Raw genomic sequence first — 23,287 nt, 5'->3', positions numbered from 1 at the left:
CCTTTTGTCCTTTTGTAGGATTGAGTGGAACCTTTGGATAGGCACACTTATGAGGATAGTAAAGCGCCAGCGGTGCGGAATCAATTGTAGTATCGTCAGTTAAGATTTCTGATGCATATTGAGGAAAGATTACAAGAGGCTCTTAGAACAGTGACATTATTAACCAATCCTTGAATACTTTTTCCTCAAAACAGCGTTCAGACTTGACGCTCCTAATCTGGTGGCATTAAATTTGGCAAAACTGATTTTCATAGAACAGGTTCAAGGCTTATCCCCCCCTCCCCCCATCCCTCCCGCATAAAACCATTACGCGTGCTTGCTTGTGGATTCACAAGACTTACAGCGTATGATCAGTTTATTAAATCTTACTAAAGATAGATGGCAGAAATACTTTCAGACCGGGTAAGAATCTTGATAAGATCCTACAAGGCTAGTAAGCACCTGGTTCTAAGATATACAGCACACGATTTTAGATTACAATGAATACAAATCTTCTACGGGGCTCTGCCGATTCTGAAGAAATTACTTTGAAGCTGCCGTGACCTGTTGCGACTCGGATAGGAAAGTGATTAGTAGTCCCACTTGGGCGACCCCGCATTTTTCTGATGTCCGGCACGAAGTACGTCACAAGTGACCCAACGTTGCCATTTCAAATGGTAGCCTATTCTCGCTATCGCTCCTTCATAGTAATGCCCCGTCTAGTCTATTTCTCTCGACCCACCGCTTCTGTCGCACGAGTGCTTACTTTGTTGACTTTCACGTTCCAGGATGGTGTCTCAGCTAATCAGAAATGCTCATCGTACAAACGTACATCGTGCGTTTCTGTAATGCGTATATGTATACCCTACTCCACTTAGCTTGGTTGCAACTTGTTGTCAAAGTTGACACAAAATTTTTAAGTATAGATGAACAATTAGAAATTCAAATGTTCGGTGAATGGTTATGTTATTGAGACATTTTTGACAAGTGACAAACAAGGACAGTTTCGGCAAGGAGTTGATGGCGTACTACGTCGTCTGTAGATGGTTTTGAAAACCTGAAGACGTTTCGTTATACGTTTTCACTACAACAGATCCCTTAGTTCAACACCAAGGAGCAAGAGGCACGGTAATGTATTATTATTAATATTAATACGACGCCAAGTGGAACATGGCCAACCTTAAAAACTTGCTTTTCTCATTTTGCTTGTAAGTATTAAGTACGTATGGTTTATTTTATCAGTATTCCACATATATCTATCTTGACTGACAAATGCGCATTAAACAGGCCGCATCTTTTGCGATTTAGACCTTTGTCTTTCAAAAGCCAATGCATATAGAGAAAAAAAACAGAAAGACATTTATCTATACGCACGTATTGATCGTCTAGTGCTTGTTGTCATTCATGTTGAAGGCGATGGCGCTAGGCATTTAAAACTACGATGTTCATGGCCTTAACCTCGGACCGTATGTACGAATCCATGCGGATATTGATTCTGTGGAGGATTGTTCTATATTCCTCATAGCTCTATTCGTTTCGCACTGTTCTAGGTTCGATGAAAGAAATCGAAATGTTCTAAACCTATTTAGTTTTCGCCTTAGAATATAGTAGAATCCGTAGAGCTTCTGACCGAACTTATTTTTCATAATTTAGGAAATTAGCGTGCGCCTCTGATGCGGATCCACCCTTGAGCAAACCAAAAACCGCTGAAGAGTGATCATAACGTCGTATTACCAAGCCGTAAAATGTAACTCACGCTGTTCACGGGATCATTCGTTAATTGTGCTTTGATCATTTCGCACCAAACACCTTACAAATGTAAGATGAGCTTTTTATCTTATCCATCGTCTTTTATAACACTGTTTAACGTTGGATTGTACTCACGTGTATTGAGTCGACATTATGCTGTCGTTTATGCACTCCACTAAGTAACATTGGGCTATTGTCTCATCAATTCTGTAAACAAGAAATGTTATAAAATAAGTTAAAGAGGGAGTCGTAGCTCGTTTTTTTCCCGATACCAATTTACCATGTCGTAAAAGTGATTCTAACTATATCGCGTAACAACCTAACGCGTGACTCGTTATCGCATGATCGTTATGAGTTGAAAACCTCTTTGTTCTCTAATCGTATAATTGGTAAGCGTTTACCAATAGGTATAGGCTCACTTTAGGCACGTTCTATTGCAGTTAGTCGCTTGGCAAGATTGATTCAAGGCCTCATATCAGTAAATAAGTCTAGTCTTTTAAAGACGTTAAGCCAACGCTATCTTAACAGCGGGAAAGGATAATGTAAAGTAACTATCGCTAACTTAAGCTATGTGCTGACTAAAGTCAAGTTGCGGTGTTACTATTTAAGTTTCTAATCGGCAAATTTTATCGGCACACTGGGAGAGATAAGCATTACATAATATGATGTATGTTTCTAGTATTCAAGCTGTTGGGCATTGCTTTACGAGGCCAATTTGGGATTCGCTAGGATTTTGACGAACATGGCATATGTCTACATATGGGAAACACGTCATCGACCAGAACGATAGTATAATGTATTCGTTCATTCACTGCTTTTCTAGGTAGGGCTTTTTGTTTTCGTCGAACTTTGTATCCTGCTCATTCTCGTTTTATTCTTGTGCTGTTATCGTTAAACTGTCTGCAGGAACTGCCATTAGCTTGCCGCGTTAGCTAATCAATCGACAGGAGCGGTTTTACACAATACCGCAGGTAAACAAGCCTGATTATGAGCTATGAATGGATCTAATTCGGTGGAAAATATGCCTTCATTAGTTGCATCTCGCAAAATGCACGAAGGGCCATTACCTCCTCGTTTACGAAAGTATTATTTTGAGTACCTTAACTTTTATGTTAGTAGCTGCTGCCGTCGACTTTGGAGTCCTTGACCTTGGTCCTTGGTTCTCTAAGAATTTAGTCTAAAGGTGTGACTGTCATTCGTAATCAGGTATTTGAGCTAGTTCACTACTATATTGCTAGGCTATAGTGTCGTGTGTTTCTGTTAATTAGACACTCGTTTATGCTCTTAGAGCAGCACTTGTTCCACAAGCGTGGGGAACGTGCGGAATCTTCCAATCTTTCTGACTGCTTTCCAACCGGCCAGCAGTTCTGACTGCTTTTTTTCAATATTGCGGGTCGTTCCCTAATTTTTAGGGTCCAGCGATAGTTTTCCTTCGACAGCAAACCAAGTTCGATGTTTATATACACATCTCGATACGTTGTCAGTAAATTCAAATGAATGTTAAGGTTTTGAAGCGGCAGTTACTTGTCGAGTTTATCCATTGTGTCCCTAGGGCCGGGGGGATTATTCTCCAGTATTCACGTCGCAGCTGCGCTGAGCCTGCCAATAATTGGGTATCCGGTTATTTTCGAGGAACTCTGCAACTTAAGTAACGTTTTCGTTATGTGTGAGGAGTTATGATGAGCCTAGGTTATGATGATGCTAACGTTATGCTCTGATTATTTGTAACCATTAAAGGATAAGATTTCTGTTGTCGCACGTCAGATGTTCCCAGCCTTGAATATAAATAAGGCTTTCTTTTGAAACACGTGCCTAGGATTCTATTTGTTATTCTGGGCTGTGTTTCGCATGCATATAGTCGCTACCTACGTGTGCTGCTAAAATCATTTTCTTATCTGCCTTCCTAGACTGAGCTATTGGCCAACTAGTTTCTCGTCTACTTTTCAGTTGAGTATTGTTTATCGTGCCTGCATAGCCCTCGCCGTCTACCTGACACGTATTATTTACTCCATCCGTTCTCTTCTTTAAACGTTCGTTGTTATTACTGTTTTGCTTCGCTACCTTTTACCGACAAATATTTGTTTATTACTGTTGTCATTACAGCCACCCTTTTTTAGCCATATCAATTTTTTCTTGTCAAACTGAGGTGTTGTATGTAGCTGAACTGCAGGGTGGGCCCTCTTGTTCAACTATTAAAAAAGACAGATGGATTCACTGTGCGATTTGTGGATGCATGTTATTTATTATTAGAACGCAAACATATTATATTTTTATAATAATATGTTTGCGTTGAGAGTTAATCTATGGTCGGAGAATGCACGTAGTAAATGACCGCGATATAATTACCTCTTCGAGTCCTTACCTAGATATGGATATTGACCTACTTTTAAAAGTATTTTACTGTCCCCGACTTTTAACAGGTCGTCTCCTATCGCGATCATATTTTGTCTTCTGCTTTGCTCATACAGCTATATCTATCGGAGGGCACATATTTGATATTAGAAACAAAAGACGATTACGTGTTTCCACTTGTTCGAGAAACTTTTACTCGACTTAACAAACACGCTTCAAGTTCTGCGTCCCGCTGACAGATAGAGTTATAATGTATCAATTAGTTGTGAATAAGTGTTGAATTTATATAGCGGCAGTTTCAATCGACGGAAAAGCTGAACTTAAGCGGCATGTCATGTCAAAAGCTGCTTACGCTTACGTAAAGGTATTCTATATCCATGGATGACTATGTAGACAGGATCTAAAAGAAATATGGTTGCTTCTACCATATATTCTTGTTCGCACTCGTAATTAAACTACACGTATATGAACGTAAACTAACAACTTTATCATCTAGCTGGACTACGCTGGGTTATTTCTAGGCGTTCTAGGGAAACGTTTCTCAATTGTGGCTCAACAGCTTTACTAGCTAAGGCGCGCTAGTTCAGCTTAGAAACTGGACGTAGACACGCCTTGCTTCGTATTGGGAGTCAGCCGTCTAGAGCTATGGCTAATGGCTTTGCAGTGCCGGATATAAAACTCGAAACACCTGAATTAAGGCTTTAACTAAATGACTCCTAATTTGTGTCTTATTATGGCAGAATGTTTGTTTATATAGAAACCTAGCAAATTTATCATAGTAATAGCAATAGATTCATGATTTCTTGCTGATGCAGAAACAAATGCAAAATATCCATTCATGATTGAATGAATACTAAATGATTACCAAAGATGCCGCAGCGATTTTATATAAAAGCGACTCTCAGTTCTGTCGCACGAGTAAAGAAAGCCATATTGTCATAGAGTTTTTTTTTTGTCATTTTCACTTGGTGTATGGGGGCCGACTTTTCTCTCATTTCGACCTTCCGTAGTGCGTACAAACGATTAACATCTGGGTCATTGACTGTTACTTGGGTCACTCCTAGTTGTGCAGAAAGCTCTCGGCTAGGCTGCGCCGCACCTAACTTAAGAAGTGCCTGCAGTTTACAGAACGTGGTTCGTGGTTGAACTACTAGTTCTTAAAGTAGGTAACGGTAACTGCAACTTCGCAAACAATTTTTTTACCCAACAGCACTTTCTACAGTAGGAAAATACTAAAATAGACAATGTTGCGTATGCGTCCTTTCGAGCTTTATAGCTCAACGCATCGAAGCACCGTTTCTAGTTCCAACACTTATCTATGAATAAAATGTTAATATGTTGCATTATTCAAACGATGCTGTCTCATCACAGCGGCCAAACATTACGTTCTCTCATTCTCTGAAATATCTGCTCTCATATACCGAATAGTAGAGTACAGCCATTAAACTTTGAGTTATGGTGGTTGCCAACAACTGCGCTCGAACGCCGTAAAAATTAGTTGATTCTTTCCATCAAAAATTTCATCTGACTACAGAACTTGTTGCACAAACAGAGACACAAAAAGCTATAATTTCTAGCCAGGAAACAACGTTGTTAGAAACTTGTCCAATTATCTACATATCGATTCAAACGACTGCACAAAGTAGCACTGCGCGGGTCTCCTCGCGCTCGAGTCGCAAGGCGTCGTTCACAATAAATTGACTCGATGCCACGAAGACATAGAACTGGGGAAAGCTGGGGCAAAGTAAAATGGGAGCAATTAACTTTTCTTGAGTGAATTGTGGTTAATCGTGTCATTCCGTTGCGTTCTAGCGCCGGCCCTTACCTTCTGGTACCGAATTTTCTCCCTTATTTGCTGTAAGCCGATATTGTTCAATCCTTATTTCCTCGTTTTTATCCCTTCGCAACCCTCGTATAGGTACTGACAGAACAGCTTGTTATTTATTGTCTTGCCATAACTCCATTTAACAGCGGTCATGTTCTGCACGTCAGCGGTCTTTCTTGCTATTGTCGTCTGTTTTTTTCCCCGTGTCCATGGCCCCCTTAATCTATCTGTCCATCCCTTTGTTATATGTATTAGGTTGGGTAATCAGTTCCCGCGTCTTTTTCAAAAGCTTCTCTATCCCACTTCACCCAACTTGGTGTTTATTTTTAATACACCATTTTTGCACCTAGCTCTGGGCAAAGCTTGTCTGAGTTCGACGACTATCTTGAAGGTACTCTTTGGCAGAATATGGCCGATAGGCATCTTGGGATTTGGCTGAAAAGATGGGCCACAAAATAGTCGTAATCTTCTCGAGTCTCTTTTGGATTAGACAGAAACACTCTAAATTCAAAAAGAGAACACAGCTTTACGTGTTTCTCAACGTATCGCGCGGTATCGAGCGCCATGCAGTCATAATGACCAGTTTTTGACCGGAACCAGAGACACGCCAAACCAGATTTTCACCCAAAATGAATATTTTGCGTTTGGTAGGTCTGCAAGGGATTTACTGGGAACTGCTTGCTACGAACCATACAGTTGATTGGCACTATTGCATCAACCAGACTATTCTAGAGCAAAAACTCGTCAAACGAGGTCAGGTCATTCTACTTCAGTGAGTACGCAAAAGCACACATGGCAAATATCATTAAAGCTGGCGTCTTCAAGTTCGAACGGGGGGGGGGGGGGGGTCATTGCATGCTCTATATTCTGTGGATATTGCACTGAAAAAAATTCACCTTTTCCGTTCCTTCGATAATCACCCTTATGGCCTCGTGTTTGACATAAATCAACAAACCAAAACAGAATTGAACATTTTTTTCGACACAATACCCAGTACCTTTTGGTATGACAGCATATATAATTCTATGGAAAAATTAGAGAAAGTCGTGAATGCGGTGTTTTTCTTAGACGTAATCTTAGACGTGTGATACTCGGGCATGTCTCTCATCTTGATTTTGTTAGCGCATTCAGCTTTAATGGGTTTAGTTAATTTGAGAAAGTGAACTTTACATGATGATAAGTGGAGAAAAATTTGTATGGATTGATAGTGACAAATTTGAAGCTAAATTCAATTGTTTCTAAACATAGCAAAATACATGCAAAGCAATAACGGATTGATGGCAGCATAGTATGAGGTTATAGAGACACCAGTTACGGCAAAGTCACCGACCAGATATAATTACCGTAACTAGACGATCACGGTATAACAGAGTTAACTCAATACGATCTTAAGTGACCCCTGTAAACGTGTCAATATGTCGTCAAGCATTAGGGTAAGTTGGGCAAAGAATGAACTCGTTGTTAAAAGAGCATGAGAAGATAATGCATTGTGATCGTAAAACTGTTAGAGCATTTTAATAGGAGATCGAAATACATGGAGCAGTACAACTGCAAGGTAATAGCTGTTGCTGATAAAATGAATAAATCAACCGAATTACTGAAATGAGATAGCGGAACTGCTGATGCAGGGTCTCAGGCAAACTGAAATATGTCTGCAGTCAGTTAATGTTATGTGTAATACAAAGTAAAACTGTTTGTATTGAAAAAGGCCCGAAATAACTTGAGAAGGACAGGTTCATTCAAATAAGAGAACTGTTGATGATAACTCTACGTTAGATTGGCTGTAATATGAGCGAATCAAGTTAGTTAAATCAACGGAGAACAGCTGCGGGACAAAACCCGTACTTCTGTCAAGTTTAAGCCATAAAACTACATGTGGGATTAAATACATAAACATAAGAAAATAATAATTTTAATTAATTAGAAGTGAAAGGTGTGCTCTTGGTTAAACAAATAGGCCGATTCCAAAAAATCGAAGTGTGCCCTTCTGCCCGAACACCGATAGGCAATTAAAGCCATTCTCCTATAAAAAAATAAAATTTTGAATCCTTAAACTTTTTCATGAAATTTCGAAAGGCAATCTAGAATATAGTGGCCTATCTGGTACTCATAAATGTAATTGTAGAATAGCTCAAATGCATGGTATTTTATTATGCACACCTTGTCTACGTCATTGCCGCTGTTTTTGTTATTGCTGTTATTATTTTTTGTTTTCTATTTTACTTATGATCCATACAACAACGCATATGATTCGGAACAATATTGGTAAAGGAATACCATACGTATTAAAAAGTACTGTAGCTCCGCTATATAATAGTTATTTCCATATTTGAAAACGATTTTCATTAGCTTCATCATAAAAGTATGTTCATCAGGTCATCTGATATAGCTATCTATGCCGCATGATATAGTTATTTGGTGCGTAGTTAGTAAACACCCTGTATATAAATGCTGGATATAACTTAAAAAAATTGTACCTCGAAGTTTCCCAAGCTTTCATTTTTTAGAAGTGTATCTAACTTTTCCACATAAAGTTTCGGATGCCGTGGGTCGTTTTGTACATATTACTATTGTATAAGCTTACTGAATATAGAGATCCTGAAACCTGCTGGACAGGAAGTGTCTGCTTTTCTTCGTTGTCCATTGGCCCATAATACCAAAAGCAACTGGGAAGCTTGCGTTGTAAGTACTTTCTGTAAAGCTGTAATACAGATTTTCTGGATGGATATATTTTAACAATTTAAGTGCAATTTGGTAGCCTTCCAGTGACGTTACATTAGTTATATTCACGAAGTACAATTTACTGATCACATCTTTGATTTCGTCATAACACAAGGTATTTTGTCGCGATGAGGTACGCGGAAAAACGACTACCACACAACTTTAAACCTTTAGACTTAGTTTATTATTATTACTAAAGTACAGTCTAAATTCTTCAATATTTTACAGGTAGGGAGTTTAGTCTTGCAAAGCCTAGATGCTATGGTTTTAATTTATTTTTACGTTTAGTGTAAAATTTAAAGTTGACAATTTGAAATTTTGTAAAACATGAAGAAAAAAGGCCGAGGTATTCTATTCGATTTTTTCGAATTCCATTCTATTCAATAATTTGAACCGCATCGAGCATTTTCGATGACTCTTCCTCCGATTCCATACTGAACAACCTAATAGAAGTTATTATTAAAAAAATTTCCAGTTTTCTCAAATAAACATGCCTTCAAATAAAAAGAATATCGCTCCTCCCGACCACCAGTTATCTATATAATCTGAGCAAGATCTCGGAATCACCTATTTTCTAGTATAAGGATTTGCTCCCATTAGAAGTGTAACCAGAGTTAGTCTTAGTGGAATTAGCCGGCATTTTTCCAATAGATTTAGGAAATACCATGTGAACCGTACGGGACGTTATTAACCTCAACAATAGCATCTTATTTTTCCTCATGTCCTCGTTCTTCCTTCATTCATTACTTTTACAATTATTATATTTCGCAATTATTTGATGGTAATCTTGTCAACGCTAAAATTTCAACCAAACTTATACTGTGTTTGCCTTCAAACGATTCAGACCACTCCGTAGCTTAGGTGAGTAAATTAGCTTGAGTAGCTTACTGCAAATAATATAACAACCACCACGACCAGATATTGATGGGGTTCGGCGTGCCATTAACCATCCCATCGTACGGTGGGTATGTATCTTGCGACAGTGTGGGTTAGCTATGGCTTTGATACATTGACTACCGCACACTGGTAAGCAAACCGTAATACACGCACATACAACTTGTTTTCATAGTAGTCCAACCATCGATACATGGGAACCTACTAGCTTCGATCGACACTTTGATATGACTGATCGTCTTTTATGAATGGCTGATAATATCAGGATATCTGAATTGGTTCCGAATATTAATTTAATAATAAATATTTGAAATTTTCAAAAAGTAGTAAGCCCTACAACATGAAAGTTCTGTAATTAAAAGAAAAACCAAATTTTGATCAAGCAATAGAAATGTAGGTTTCGGTAAGTACTCATGCTCAGAGCAGCTTCGGCTACCCTGAACCCCTCGCTTCGAACGCCTCGTGGAGTCTTTCGAAGGCAATTTAAAAAATTTATTAAAATGTCCCTGTAATTTATGTGTTTAGTGCCACAAATTATTATATATTACCTATATGTTTATCACACGCAATTCGTCCGCCGCAGTATGACTGACAGGAAGGATCTACTAAATCAAACATTTTGTATATATCCTAAATATATTATTAATACATTTTTTATAAGCTGAAAACACAATACGTAGCATAGAATAATTTTTTTGCATAAATAGACAACAATTGCCAAGATGTGTCTCGTTTAATCCGGTAGCTACCCGATTTTAGGAAGCTCAATGGCGTGAATTTCGTAAGAAAAGTTCAGTGATTGTGGTGCTAATGTCCCGACATGGATTGTGCGTTCATAAAAATTTCGTTTTAGCGTTTCGAATGATAGATTGCACTTTTTTGTTAAGATACTAAAGTACCTAAACCATGCTCATTCGGGTTAAGACTCATATAGCGTACTAGCATGTCTCTTTGCCGAGAACTATTGAAAGTCGAATCAAAAAAATTGTCCAATAGCATCTTTAACCTGCACGATGGTTGCGTTAAGTTTACAGCAGTCCGTTGTCAATGGCGAGAACGTTAAACTATGCTTAGTCATTAGTTCAGCCAGATTAATGAACATATACAAAATTAAATTTTCGCTGTACTCGTGTTCGTCCCATGCTATAAAGATCCAACGCTACGCATAACTGTTAGCTCCAACTGAATCTTATCGAGTCGAGGACATAAAACACACGCCACAAATAACACCTAGAAACTATAGCGGTCGGCTAGAAATTTTAATATAACGATTTTCAAACTTTTTCTAAACCATCGCATTCGTTAGTGGCTTCCTCCATTCGTGCCTAAGGCTCGCATTAATATATATTAATATCCAGTCATTTTAAAGATTTCCACAAGATGGCATTAAAAGGACCTAAAGAGTACAGCATGACCAATATGTAGGGTGTTTTAGAGTCGTAAAACGGTACTGCATATTAGGCGCTTCCAAACAACAGATTTTTTTCGAAGAAGCTCAACGAGATCAGCTGTGACGCTCGGCCCCGTGATAAAACTGTCTTCCCTGCCGCCTATTATGAATGGGATGCCATTTTCATCGCCGACTCACCTGTAGCGTGAACATTTAAACCCAGTTTATACTATAAGACATATTTTAACTCCTTTATACTAAATTCTTTAACGCTAAAAAAATTTCTTGTGAAATATGCTGGCTAGTTAATTGGATGAAATTCTCCTACCGAACATAAATTTTTTTCTTATTTGTGGAACAGCAATGGTGCAAGAATCAGTTGGGCGTCAATCATTCGTGAACACCATGTAGGAATTAGGGACTTCTGGGAGCAACCCCACTCAGGCATCAAGTGCATGTTTGTAAGACTTCTGAGTCAATATGAAGTGTTGACTGAATGTTACAGAGGCTTGTAGTTACAGTGGCTTGTAGCTACAGTGATTCCGACGACGATGTTTCAAATTTATTGTAGTAGGTTCTTAAGAAAGCTCAGATCTGAAGTACTGTCTTTGACAAGCAATTGATTTTTTGTGTAAGTTAATTTTTAATTGAGCCCATAAGTGTTTCGTCTTCCTCGTTTGTTCGTGTCCGATAGCGAACATCAATGAAAAAGTGGACCTTTGACAGCACCAAGACAACTCACGACTTTTTGCAACATGGAATAACCTTTCAAGCGTTATATGTCACTCACCTCGTACGAGGAACATTTCGGGGTTTTCTGACTATTTCCTATTTGCCAAAAAATATATTTAGCTCAACCAGTCTGCTACAGCACGCGAGCAAAATTTTTTTTGGAAGTCAATGTAGACATTTGCATTTATCTGTGAAGGCCGTCTGGCTTTGAAGTTGATCTTCAATGGCTAACGTATACAGGCATTACCGTTGTTTCCGGCTCTGCAAATTTTAGTCGTTGTTAGATGGAGTCATCACCTGCGTGATCTCACTTCGTTGCCATTATCGAGAATAACGCAAAGAATAATCATCAGTAGCGATCCTATGGATGTATCTGAATTCGTCGTATTCAAACAGACGCAAGTGAGTGACTCAGGTGCGCTGGACAGCCATCGCACTTCACTTGCTTGAAAAGCATTTTCTGGAGGGAAACGTAATGCTGAAGAAATCATCTTAATTCTTCTCAGAGATCGTCTCTGTCATGTCAGTGCTTACCTCAGCCTCGTCCATAAATGGCGCTGTTGATGCAACTTAGAATGCGGACATTTCCTCATCATCATTTTGTATCGTCTCTCTTTAGAAATATGAAATAAACTAGAAACGCTTATTTGTACTGGTATGTGGCCAATGTTTATTGGCAAGCTCGTTATCGTTATCTATCTTTAGATAGATAACGATAAAAAAAATTCAATGCTCGCAAGTGGGCTTCCCTAGAGCTGTATTCTCACTAAACGTTAATTGTTTAAAACACCTAATACCAAATCTATCGATACACATTATTCGTTAAGTTTATTTTGCAGTGCTTCATGTTAATCACTGAGAAAACATGTGCTATTTGCTTGGTGTGATACAACAGCAAGTTTGCGTCCTAAATCGTTTACGTTAGCAGTGCCTCTCGTCTATCCAATAGCAGGATACATAACAAATGAGGATTAGGTCAAAGTAGTCTAAGAACTGTTAAATAATAAGCATAGTCACGCGTGCGTCGAGTAAACGAAATATTTCGTTTATACCTGTATTGGTTCTTCGAGTTCTTTGTTATACAATCTTAAAGAAGCATCCCTTCGAAGTCGCCAAGAAAAATATATAAATAGCCAAATGCTTCAGCTATATGCTATACCTAATATTTGCTACCAAACTTATGCTGTTTAGCCAAGAACACAAATTTTCCGATCAGGTTTGCTTTTTTGGCCCGTATTTTTTAACTGGGTAATTGCTATGGTATCATCATCAAACAGTTGATTTTTTTTCTGAGTGAATGAAATCAGCCCATCCTGGAGACTTTTAACGATGTGCATCATAGATATAGCCATAATCACATCATTCTTACACTGCACTAGTCTAAGGCCGTACAAAAATACAATTTTTTAGATTTTTAAATTAAGTATATATCAGCCGGCGTTATCCACATATAATATAGAATACATATTTTCTTTTGTTGCATTTTACTTTATTTTACATATTATGAAGAGGCCTAACACTTACTAATTGGAGTGTATTATTGAGTGAACGTCGGACGCTCGTTTTGTTCGTCAAATGTGCTATAAGTCTTTCCCCTGCATATTTATTCCATATCTCTTGAAACTCCTACTACTATTCTTTATTTTGTAGATCAGATCAACTTACTCATATTAGTACTTTATAGACCTGTCTGGAATTATAGTTTTGGAAGCGTCTGCTCTCCCGTATTTATCTTGAGCTGCCCACTTAGGCCCATTTGAGAATTCCTTACTCTTCCAAGGTCGCGCAGCCTAGATGTATTTGCATAGGAGAGCTGGCTTCTCATATTATTGCTTTTTATGGACCACCTAGCCCATTATCTACATCTTTACAGTTAGTTTCGTGTATGCCATAGCTGAGACAAACGTACATTAATACCTGTTTTTAGCCATTAAAAACGTATCTTATAACTTTGACTGTCTTTTCTTTATTTTGTCACGTTAAATCAGCGAATGTCTCTGTGCTGATGTTTTCCATTATCATAGTTTAAATGTAAAGCGTTCCTTGATTTTTCAAGTTGCACCGGAAGAAGGTAGCTTTATATTTTTGTGAAATGTTATTGGTGCAATGCTCAAAAATGAGACTTCCATATTTTCAATTAGTTCAATGTGTAGAAGCTCGTACGGTAGAACTCGTTTGTTAGGAATTGCTTCTAGCCAGTAATTGAAGTAAATCATGCCTTATAGTTATTGGACAATTCTGAGTAATAAAATTGCTCCTTCGTAGCTTCAGTAATATAGTAAGTAAATTAAAATGAGGTCTTTGCCTCAACGGCTGAATATTTACTTTTTGTATCATTAAATGGATACTGCGGATTTAGCGTATATGATTGCCAGATTCGGTTTGTTAACATTGCCTATTTTCGGACCCTAGAAATGAAGGATGTGAGTCAGAAGTTCTGAGTGAAATTGAAATCTTCACACACAGAAGTGAACAATCCTGTTTCTGACTAAAGACATCAAATTCACTCCTAAAGCACGGTTCCATTAGTTGATCATTAGTTATACATCTATTAATCAAACTAGCAGATATAAAAATTTTCTGTTGCGTCAGTCTTATGTCTAAACTTGAGAGGTACTTTCTATAAGAACTATACGTCTTTTGCTAGCAATATTGCTAAACAATATTCTTTTAATTTTAGAGAGATGTCTAATAAAAGATTCGCATTCCACCTTCAATGGCCTATTTTATGCCCGACTTAAATAAATCATTGTGAAAGGTGATTCATATTAATATTTTTTTGCCAACCCCATTTTTATGTTGTAAATATGATTCAGATAGACTAAATATATCTCTGATCCCTTGACACATAATTAAATACTGCATTCAATAATCAATTCTAAAATATCGATTTCAATTTGCTAACACTTACTCTGCTACGAGAAGCTTAGCAAGCACCAAACGCGTTCGTAGCGTCCGTCAAATGTATTTTGACAGAAAGTGAAGTAAGAATTTTTTAAAAATAAAAATTTGTCCAGGAAGCGCATTCCTATTAAAAAAAAGCAACCTTTTTTACGCAGCAATATACAAATTATACAAAAATACATCGTTGAGAAATAGAATCGTCTACATTTTACAACGCACGATGAAATGATTGGTGTGACTTTATCGTATATAATCGGTAAAGGGAATTAGAACTTTGCAGTCTAAGTGAGCGAAGTAAGCTTTTAAACGCACACTGCCTATTTAAAATAATAGCTCACCTATTGTGTAAAGGTAGAGCTGGAAAGGAAAGTTTAAGTATAATACAGCTTACTTACCAACTACTGTGATTGCCCGTACACCGGGCAGAAACTCACGATCCACTTATAAGAGTAGCTCTTGCACAGATTTCAACTAGTGAGATCTATAAAATAAGACGTTGCTACACAGTTCACACAGGCTGGCCAATGTCCGCGTACTTGGCTAGTTATTTCAATGGGCTTCCTTCCGACAGATACACACTTCATTGAAAGGACCGAGATTAATTCAAGTAAACAAAAAACAACGCTAGTAAAACTGAATCCCTGCTTTGCTAAAATTGGCAAGTTCACACTCTATGGCTACATTTTGCACGTTTAAGGACTTCTTCACCCTTTATGCGCAACTTGGCTCAAAGCATACTTCTCCCTGTAACAGTTGGTAGCCGCCAGCAGTAGGGACGCTCAATAGGGCACTGAGCAGCGCGTGGCTGTTAGCGCTTGCGGCGGTTTGTAGATTAAAGTCGATGTTAGATAAGCATTGCTCAAAGTTGCCCTTCTCCTCTATCTGTAACTGACGTGTTACAACAAATGTGACTAAATATGGAAGAATATCGTCGTTAATACCGCATATGGGCAATTTACAGACATCAAGGCACGACTGTTCCACCACCTTTATACAAAACAGCCATCTGCTGAATCTTGAATAAAAGCTAACGTAAGTTGATTTCCTAAGGCCTTCGTTGCATCTATTCTGCGTTGTTCTCTACTTGTAACAAATATATAATATAAATAAAAAATGTTTTACGTTCGATTTCTGCATTGAACAATATTCTCAACCTAATCTAGTAGCTGTTTACGGACAACGTTTCTTCAATTACTGTGTATTTCTCAGCAGTATAATTTTGTGTCGCAGAAACTATGTTTGCGTGTCTTCATCCATATATTTTCTATTGAAATTCACTTCATATATTATCTGTGGGTCATGTGTACTATTAGAAGTTAGAATCTGTTGGTTTGTTTATTTCGTTCAAATCGACCTTTTAGGATTATCAAGTCGAGATGATTTAGTTGGTCAATAGAGTTCCATTTTGAGAGCACAAAATCATCGAGCCAACTGGATAAATACTTTTGATTTCTTCTTTTAGATTCTTGACTTAGTCCGTGCCTCTTTCATGCGGAGTGTGATGGTTAGTGATTGTTTTGTGATATATTGAACAACCGTTTAATCCTTAAAAGGTTATTCCTTAAAACGTTGCTTATTTTGTCAAACTACATAAAACGACACATCAACGTTGTATTTGAAGGACAATTTTTCATTATTTTTTTTCTTCTTCATATCTTTTCGTTTTTTAGAGCAAAATGGTCATTTTTGTCTTATGAATAGTAAAATATAAATTATTTCTGTGTATGTTCCGTCATCTAAAGGAAATGCCTTCTTTTAGGGAGATATTTTTTTAGAGAGAGGTGATGTTAATTCGATTAATTTTTAAAGTGGTTAATAACAATATGATCTACCTTAACATACAACGCATATTCTTCGCCTAGATTGTTTTTTTTTCGGGTGAAATTATCTGAAATGGGAGAACAGGAAAAGTTGTAAATGGGAACAGAGTTTGGCCTAAGTTAAATCTCAGACTTACGCCACGCGCACGTTAGCTTGATACGTACAAATGAACGGAAATTTTGTCTTGGACTAGTTTAAAATCTGGCGATTTCAAAGTCGAGCTCGGTTATTAAGTTTATTAGTACGATACATGCTATATGCGAATTCATTGCAACGTAGTAACGAGCACAGTAGGACACCAGGGTAGTCAATTACTGGGTAGGGTAACAGGTTGACTGAACAAGGGTTGTGGGATCACTAATACAAAATTCCCTAAATCAAGGAAAGTATAATTAGTAAAATCAATGCAGTAGGAGTTTAATGTAACATGGATATATATTAGGACAAGTTAATAAAGTAAAAACAGCAGAATTGTCTAAGATCTCAACAGAGGATCAAATCCATGAAGCAGGTGTTACAGAATATTGAGATCATTGGACACTGTTTGTCTAAGTGTAAGGCGTATAAAAATTCATATTAAACAGGGTTGACAAGATACAGTAAAGGCAAAACGATAACGGCTTAAACGGAATACGATAACTACACTGAACTAATTAAACCAAAGTTTTGTTAGAGTAAGTATACCATTAATGTCTAAGGTTAATTAAATCAGTGTTGCAAAGAAACGCGGAGTGAAGCCAGGTTGTTTGCTTTATCAGGACGAATGAATGTCTTAAAATGCCGATGGAAGCAGACGTAAGACCATTCTAAAAAGACATCTTTTAGGGAGTAAATTTGCGTGTTTACTTTTCCATGCTTTTGCCAAGCGACTACATATCCAAAGACAACGTAAATCCCAGTTTTATGACCTTGTTTATGATATCGTTATATAGCCATCCACGAAAAGCCCGCCAACTGGACGCCCCCTAAATTTCATCGCGTTGGTTTCAAAAGTGACTGCTTGGCTGACTTTAAACAAGTGTCGTTTATACCCCCTGCTTTAACCATAAAACGAAGACTCCTAAATTTATCGTGGTTAATTGGACAGATATGGAGTGCAATTGGTCTTCGTCATCCCGTAACTCCATTTCCCGCATCGACTAGGCTGGAGAGCACTTAAGGCTGTTTTTTTGCAGTTTGTAACTCTCTGCGTATGTATTACGTCAGATAGGCATGTTCCTGTTCCCACATAAACCTCTTATTCATTCAAATTAATAAAATCATTTTGATAAGTAAAACTAATTCATTCACTTGATTGAGCTAAGTGTTTATTATTACTGACAAGGCAGATTCAAGTAAACTACCTCTGTAGGTAAATTATATGCAACTAAGAACAAATGATGCCGAGTATAAGGGCAAACACATGAATAGCAGGCTTATAAAACTCTTGCTGTACTCAGTGGTAGTACATTGGGAACGAACGCAACACATGAACAGAAACTAGTTTAGAAAATCCGAACCGAGTGTGCGCAGGTGAGCATATTTATTGGTTTGCATGACCATTGTTATCACATATGAAGGAATTGACGTAGTGCTAGATATTGATCGCATTGATTAGCGTTACCTTAAATCGACAAAATAAAGTCAAATAAAACCAGTTGAAACAATCTATTTGTACAAAGCTAAAATGAGACATGACAGAAATGCAACAAGTGAAAAATTTAATGGTTCCAAATTATTTGAAGTTGAGGCTATGTTGTAAAAAAGCTGCGAGTAGCTTACCATCCGGTCTCTTGCAAAAACAATCTATGTGCTTCTTTAACACCATAGCACTAATACGTGTTATTGCCGAGGAATTAATATTTCATAATTGAAAAATACTATAACTGTCATCCGAGGACTTGATCTCTTTTTGGACGGCAGCAGGATAGCCATCGACCTTACCAAAAAGTTTTAAACCAATAGCCAGTGTCCTGAGTCACGGCGAAGACCTTCCAAGCGGAAGAGCTAAAAGGATGGCATTGCCTTGCGTCATTACCGAGAGTCGCGACTAACGCGTAGATTGCGCTACTCAAATCTAATGAGCGCATTAGTCAGTTTTCGAAATGCGCTAATAAATTTAAAAAAAATGCTCTGACCAAGTCTCTAGTCCTCGGGTGCACTTAATGCAAAGTGAAAGAGCGAGTTCCTCTTCATACCTGTATTTAGTCTCAAGGCATGGACGACATGCCCAGGAAATGCTGCAGATATATGGTCGATGACACTTAACTAATGTGGTTCGCTAGTTGATATTTTTAAGGACTATCTACTGGTAAACTAATTTATACTGCTACTCTTAACGGACGTAGGGCCGCTTTGATGATGCGCTTTATCGCTAAAAAAAGTACTTGGGAAAAAGAATGGCTGCACAGGAGAAATGTGGCCCTAAACATAATGGGTTGAAAAAAATAACAAAAGAAGAATTAAATTGTGAAAATATTTTACTGGAGACGAAAATGGCGGGCCAATGCAACTCAGATATCGCATAGCAAAACTTTCCGGGCCAATTCAAGACAATGCATCCAGATCTCAAAAATACGCCTAAAATTCTACCAATATAGATGCAATTGCAACCGGAAGCATCATGGCATGCTTCCGGTTAGGTTATAACGGTGATAACGATGTATATAGGTGATAACGATGAGTCTCGTTAGCCAGTTGAAAGTAAGAATCGGAAGGTTGGGTACGTAAGCTAAGCGAGAGCTTTATAGCACTGAATGACGGACCTGGAGCCAAAGGACTTTTCAACTAACGAATTGAGCAGCGAAGGACAATATCTATTATACCAGGCGACTCACTAGCAGTCACAGTAAAACTTTCGAGCACGGGCTATACGTATGTAGATATCGTTGAAGCAGAACGCAGCCTAGATCACGATACAGACACGTTCGTCGCTACACCAGAGAATTTTAGTGCATCTTTCGGTGGTCATAAACTGTTCATTTACGAAGAGTGCACTGCAGCATCCGTCATGTGAAGTTTTTAAGGAACTCGACAACAGAGGGCAGTTGGTGTTAGAAGAATGTACGGCGGACAATCTAACGGCCATCAATATAAGTGTAAAGCCTATGTTTCACAGAAACATTCACAAGTCACATGTAGACCTTACATAGGAAACCGAACCTTGAATAGCTGGCTGGACTGTACCTTTTAGTGAATAAGATCTCAGTAACTCACCCATTAAGTAAATAATCATATCGAAACCTGATCTGATAACCACGGTTCCTTCCCTCAAGCTAAATTACTTCCACCTCCGAATAAAATACAAATGCGCAAGCGAGATAGGGCTAAAAAAGCTACTTATGAGGCGTTTCTTTGAGTCACAAAAGAGCCCATGGAGATTGCTTTTTTTTCTCTTCCTTCGACTCTTATTCGTTAATCGACAATTCGAGTTTAATAATGTCCCTCAATTATTGCAAAGGAGGTGTTACGAATCGCAAACAAATCAAACGCAAAAAAACCCTCTGGCTGTGAAAGTTTCCCCGAAGAACTGTTTAAATTCTGTTGGGAAAAACGTTTGAGGTCATTATAAATGGTGGCTTCGGACATTTGTCGTACGTCACAACCATTTTTTGCTTAACCATTTCTATTTTCGCAAACACCGCTTTGTTCCACTGGCGACGCGAGCGTGAAAGTTGCTGAGCACAACCACTACTTATTCAGATGGAAAAAAGTATACTTATTTTTTGCACATTCTGACTGCATTTAACAGCTTACCGTGGAAAACGATCCTAGAAACTCATGAAGGGAAACAAGCTTAACCCTACCTTCTAAAATAAGCTGAAGGTGTCTGAAGGAAGGAAGTGTTACCAACAAGGAAATCAGCTTGCCGATAAAAGCGGGACCAACATAGAAACCTATGCTTGGACCATTACTTTATAACACTGCGTGTAGCGATCACCCAGGATAACGCCTACCACATTATTTTTATTTGCCCTGAATTCAAAGAAGCAAGAGAACTTAATAAAAAGTGCACCACAAAGAGGCCGTGCATATCGTTTGAAAGGTATAATACCTCCCATCCAAAGTGATGTTGGACTCTTCTCGATATGGTCCGCTGTATTGATTATCAACAAAAGCACTCTCTGCTTTTAAGCCTCACCATAAAGAGCCTGGATCTTCAGTTGATAGCACTACAACCTGAGTGTCCACCAAAGCAAGTGATTTAGGACGTTTATGTCAGGTTTTTCACCTCTGAACAAGTTTAGTCTCGAACCTTTACGCCGTTACCCTCTGCATCTGAAGGTAAGGCTACGTTATGTCATGTAGTTTTGTTCGATGCGGCCTTTTAAGAACCGGCTAGAAGGGAGCCATATCGCGGGGATTTGAGACATTGATTCTCTTCCTTATAGTAAAAACCTCTGCTGTAATTTCTGAGAAAAAGTTTGCCGTCTATTCTATCCAAAATAAATCGGGTGGTGTGGCCTTTCGTTTCGGAATTTATTCTAGCTTTCATAATATGTTCCTCTCTTTTTCTTTAAAGCCTCATGGTAGCGTTCCTGCGAGTAGCAGCACCAGTAGTGTAACAGAACTGCTGACAGTTCGGCCTGTATAGCTCCGAGCGCTCCTATGAGTTGCATCGTTTTTTGTAAGCACCTTGCTATTTTTTTCTATCGGCATACGCAGAACCATACCGATGCTCCAAGCAGAACTATTGTCCTTAATGCTAAAATAATCAGTGTGCGATGACGCGGTTGGCTTGAATTGTGTATGTTAACGTGGATACGTTCTGCTCGAGGCTAAACTTACGACTATCACGGATAAAACTTCAGAGCTAGAAGTGACTCAGTCGGTAGCCCATGTCAGCCAAACCCAACGACTAGGCTGGAGTCCAATCCCACCCCGAAAAAAGAAGTATCATGGCTTCCCTGTAGCGTGCACAACGCATTTCGTCGCCTTAAATAGATCCGAGCTACGGAGAAACTTCGTCGTAAAAAAAGGTTGAGTCCGATTCCGGACTTCGTTCCCGATAATTACAGCCTATGCAGTTTTAGCATAGGGTAAGGTATACAACTAGTGCTCCAAATGTCAAATCTATTTACCAAATGCACCTAGAAATTACATAAAATCACCAAATTAGGTGTCTGTAGTGGAGCCGTATTAAAAACAAATGCCTATATCCTATGGACTAAAATAAATCTGTAAACAAGAATATAAACTATGGTTTATACTCTTGTTTACAAATTTATATGGTATATATACAGATATATATGATATAACACAGGTATCACGTAGTGGCTGTAAAAAAGCAAGGCTGAACTTGATTCAAATATATTATCGTATAGCGTATAGTAGGCGTACGAAAATGTTGCTGTCAACTTAGTTTGTTTTTATGCCAGGTGCAATGAAGGCAGCATGCCAACAGCCTATGTCGATTTAAGAAATTCAATCTTTCTAGTTTGACCTTTTCAATCGTATAAGCACGTGAAATTTTAAATATTAGTTCTGTCTTGCGTTGCTTATTACCAGTTATACGTTCTGATAAGGTTTGTTGTCTCATCTCCATTTATGATATACAGCCGACAAATCAAGATTGATTGAATGACCAATTCTTTGCTCTGTAAATGAGGTACAATGAAGGCGGCGTCATAATGAGTGAAACCGTTTGCACTGTGTTGCTTTTTTTCGAAGTTATTCCTGCAGGTTCTATGGGTAAATTTTGATTTTGCAGCCTGGTAAGCTCTAGTAAACGGCAGTACGGCTATGGCATATATGATGACTCCCTGTGAACTTATCTCCCCTCTGCTTAATTTCAAGCTATTCAACGACGAACATACTGTACTGTGCGCACATAATCTTTGAAAAATTGAACAACTGTGAACGGAACATGATAGTACTTCATCATATTAGTAAACATTGTGCTATGCTGCTGAAATCAAGGTACAAGAGAATGTCAGCTCTACGAAGCAATGATGTATGTTGTTACTGATAAGATAACTGGCCCGATTACGACACATAAAAATTAATAAAGTAATTAAATAAATGCTATACTCGAAACGGAGTTGATACATATATATTAAAGGAGAGAATGTCCCAACGGTCTTTTTGGTATACGTCGACCCTCCATAGACCATGCTAATATTACTCTAGTACAATAATTGTCCATCTACTCTATAATTAATGCAGCCTCTTAACGTAAACTTCTCGCGAGTTGCCTTCTATGGAGATAGAGAAATAGTTGGCGAAAAACCGATCTAAGGTGTATCAACGATGAGTGATAATGTAAAGATAAGTATGAAAGTGTTTATTAAAATTACACTATACACATGCAGGAAAGGACACAGTATACGCAGATGCAACCGACGATGTCTTACATTGTTCATCGTAAAAGAATAATAGACAAACCGGCCAATACGCGCACAAATAGTCTTGTTTTTGGTTTAATTTCTGATAAGATGGTCTGGCTGCACCGTCGATTATGTGTAAAAAGGCCGCTAGCTGATGAATATACTACCAATTGCACAATTCAGAAGTTTGTCGATTGTAATGTGTCTGGGAACTTCAGAACTGTAAACCTGCTGAAAATGGATATGCCGTATGGACATCCCACATAGATTTAGTGATTCGTTCACGGACGACACTCGCATTTGTCATCACTAATTGTACAAGAAAATTTTGCGCATTGACGCTGTGTATTATATCCGCGCTTAGAACAGCAGCACTTTGAGCTCAAAGTTTTGAATACCTTATGCGTTTCCCTCGTTATTAATAACGAGTGAGAATATGAGTTGGGCACTGTCTAAAGGCTGTAAAACTGAGAAAAAATAGTTCCACATGTTCTTATGGGAAAAGGTACCAACTTCTTAAGACATATTGCTGGCTTTTATATGAAAATGCAAAACCGAGGAGAAGAGAGTCTCTTGTTCTAAACTAAACTACTAACGCATGGAAATCTTTACTGT

General features: G+C 38.2%; 1 protein-coding gene across 8 annotated transcripts in view; it reads right to left on the bottom strand.

Moving 5' to 3' along the window:
- Nucleotides 1–23,287, bottom strand: part of LOC111246749 (uncharacterized) — a 44,217-nt gene that overhangs the window by 19,821 nt on the left and 1,109 nt on the right. For 2 of the 8 annotated variants that reach the window (XR_015324390.1, XM_086984405.1), the window contains exons 1-3: nt 14,942–15,359; nt 3,253–3,371; nt 1,864–1,935 (exon numbers count right to left, since the gene is read on the bottom strand). Coding sequence is in view for 6 of the 8 variants with exons in the window: in XM_086984405.1 (XP_086840531.1) it covers nt 1,864–1,935; nt 3,253–3,269 (89 nt within the window). In the remaining 2 variants the exon portion in view is untranslated. The other 6 variants (XM_086984401.1, XM_086984403.1, XM_086984402.1 and 3 more) reach the window with 6 other exon arrangements.

This window comes from Varroa destructor, unplaced genomic scaffold (genome assembly GCF_002443255.2).
Source record: "Varroa destructor unplaced genomic scaffold, Vdes_3.0 BEIS01000003.1, whole genome shotgun sequence".
NCBI classification, from domain to species: Eukaryota; Metazoa; Arthropoda; class Arachnida; order Mesostigmata; family Varroidae; genus Varroa; species Varroa destructor.
This window is presented reverse-complemented; position numbering and strand designations above follow the sequence as displayed.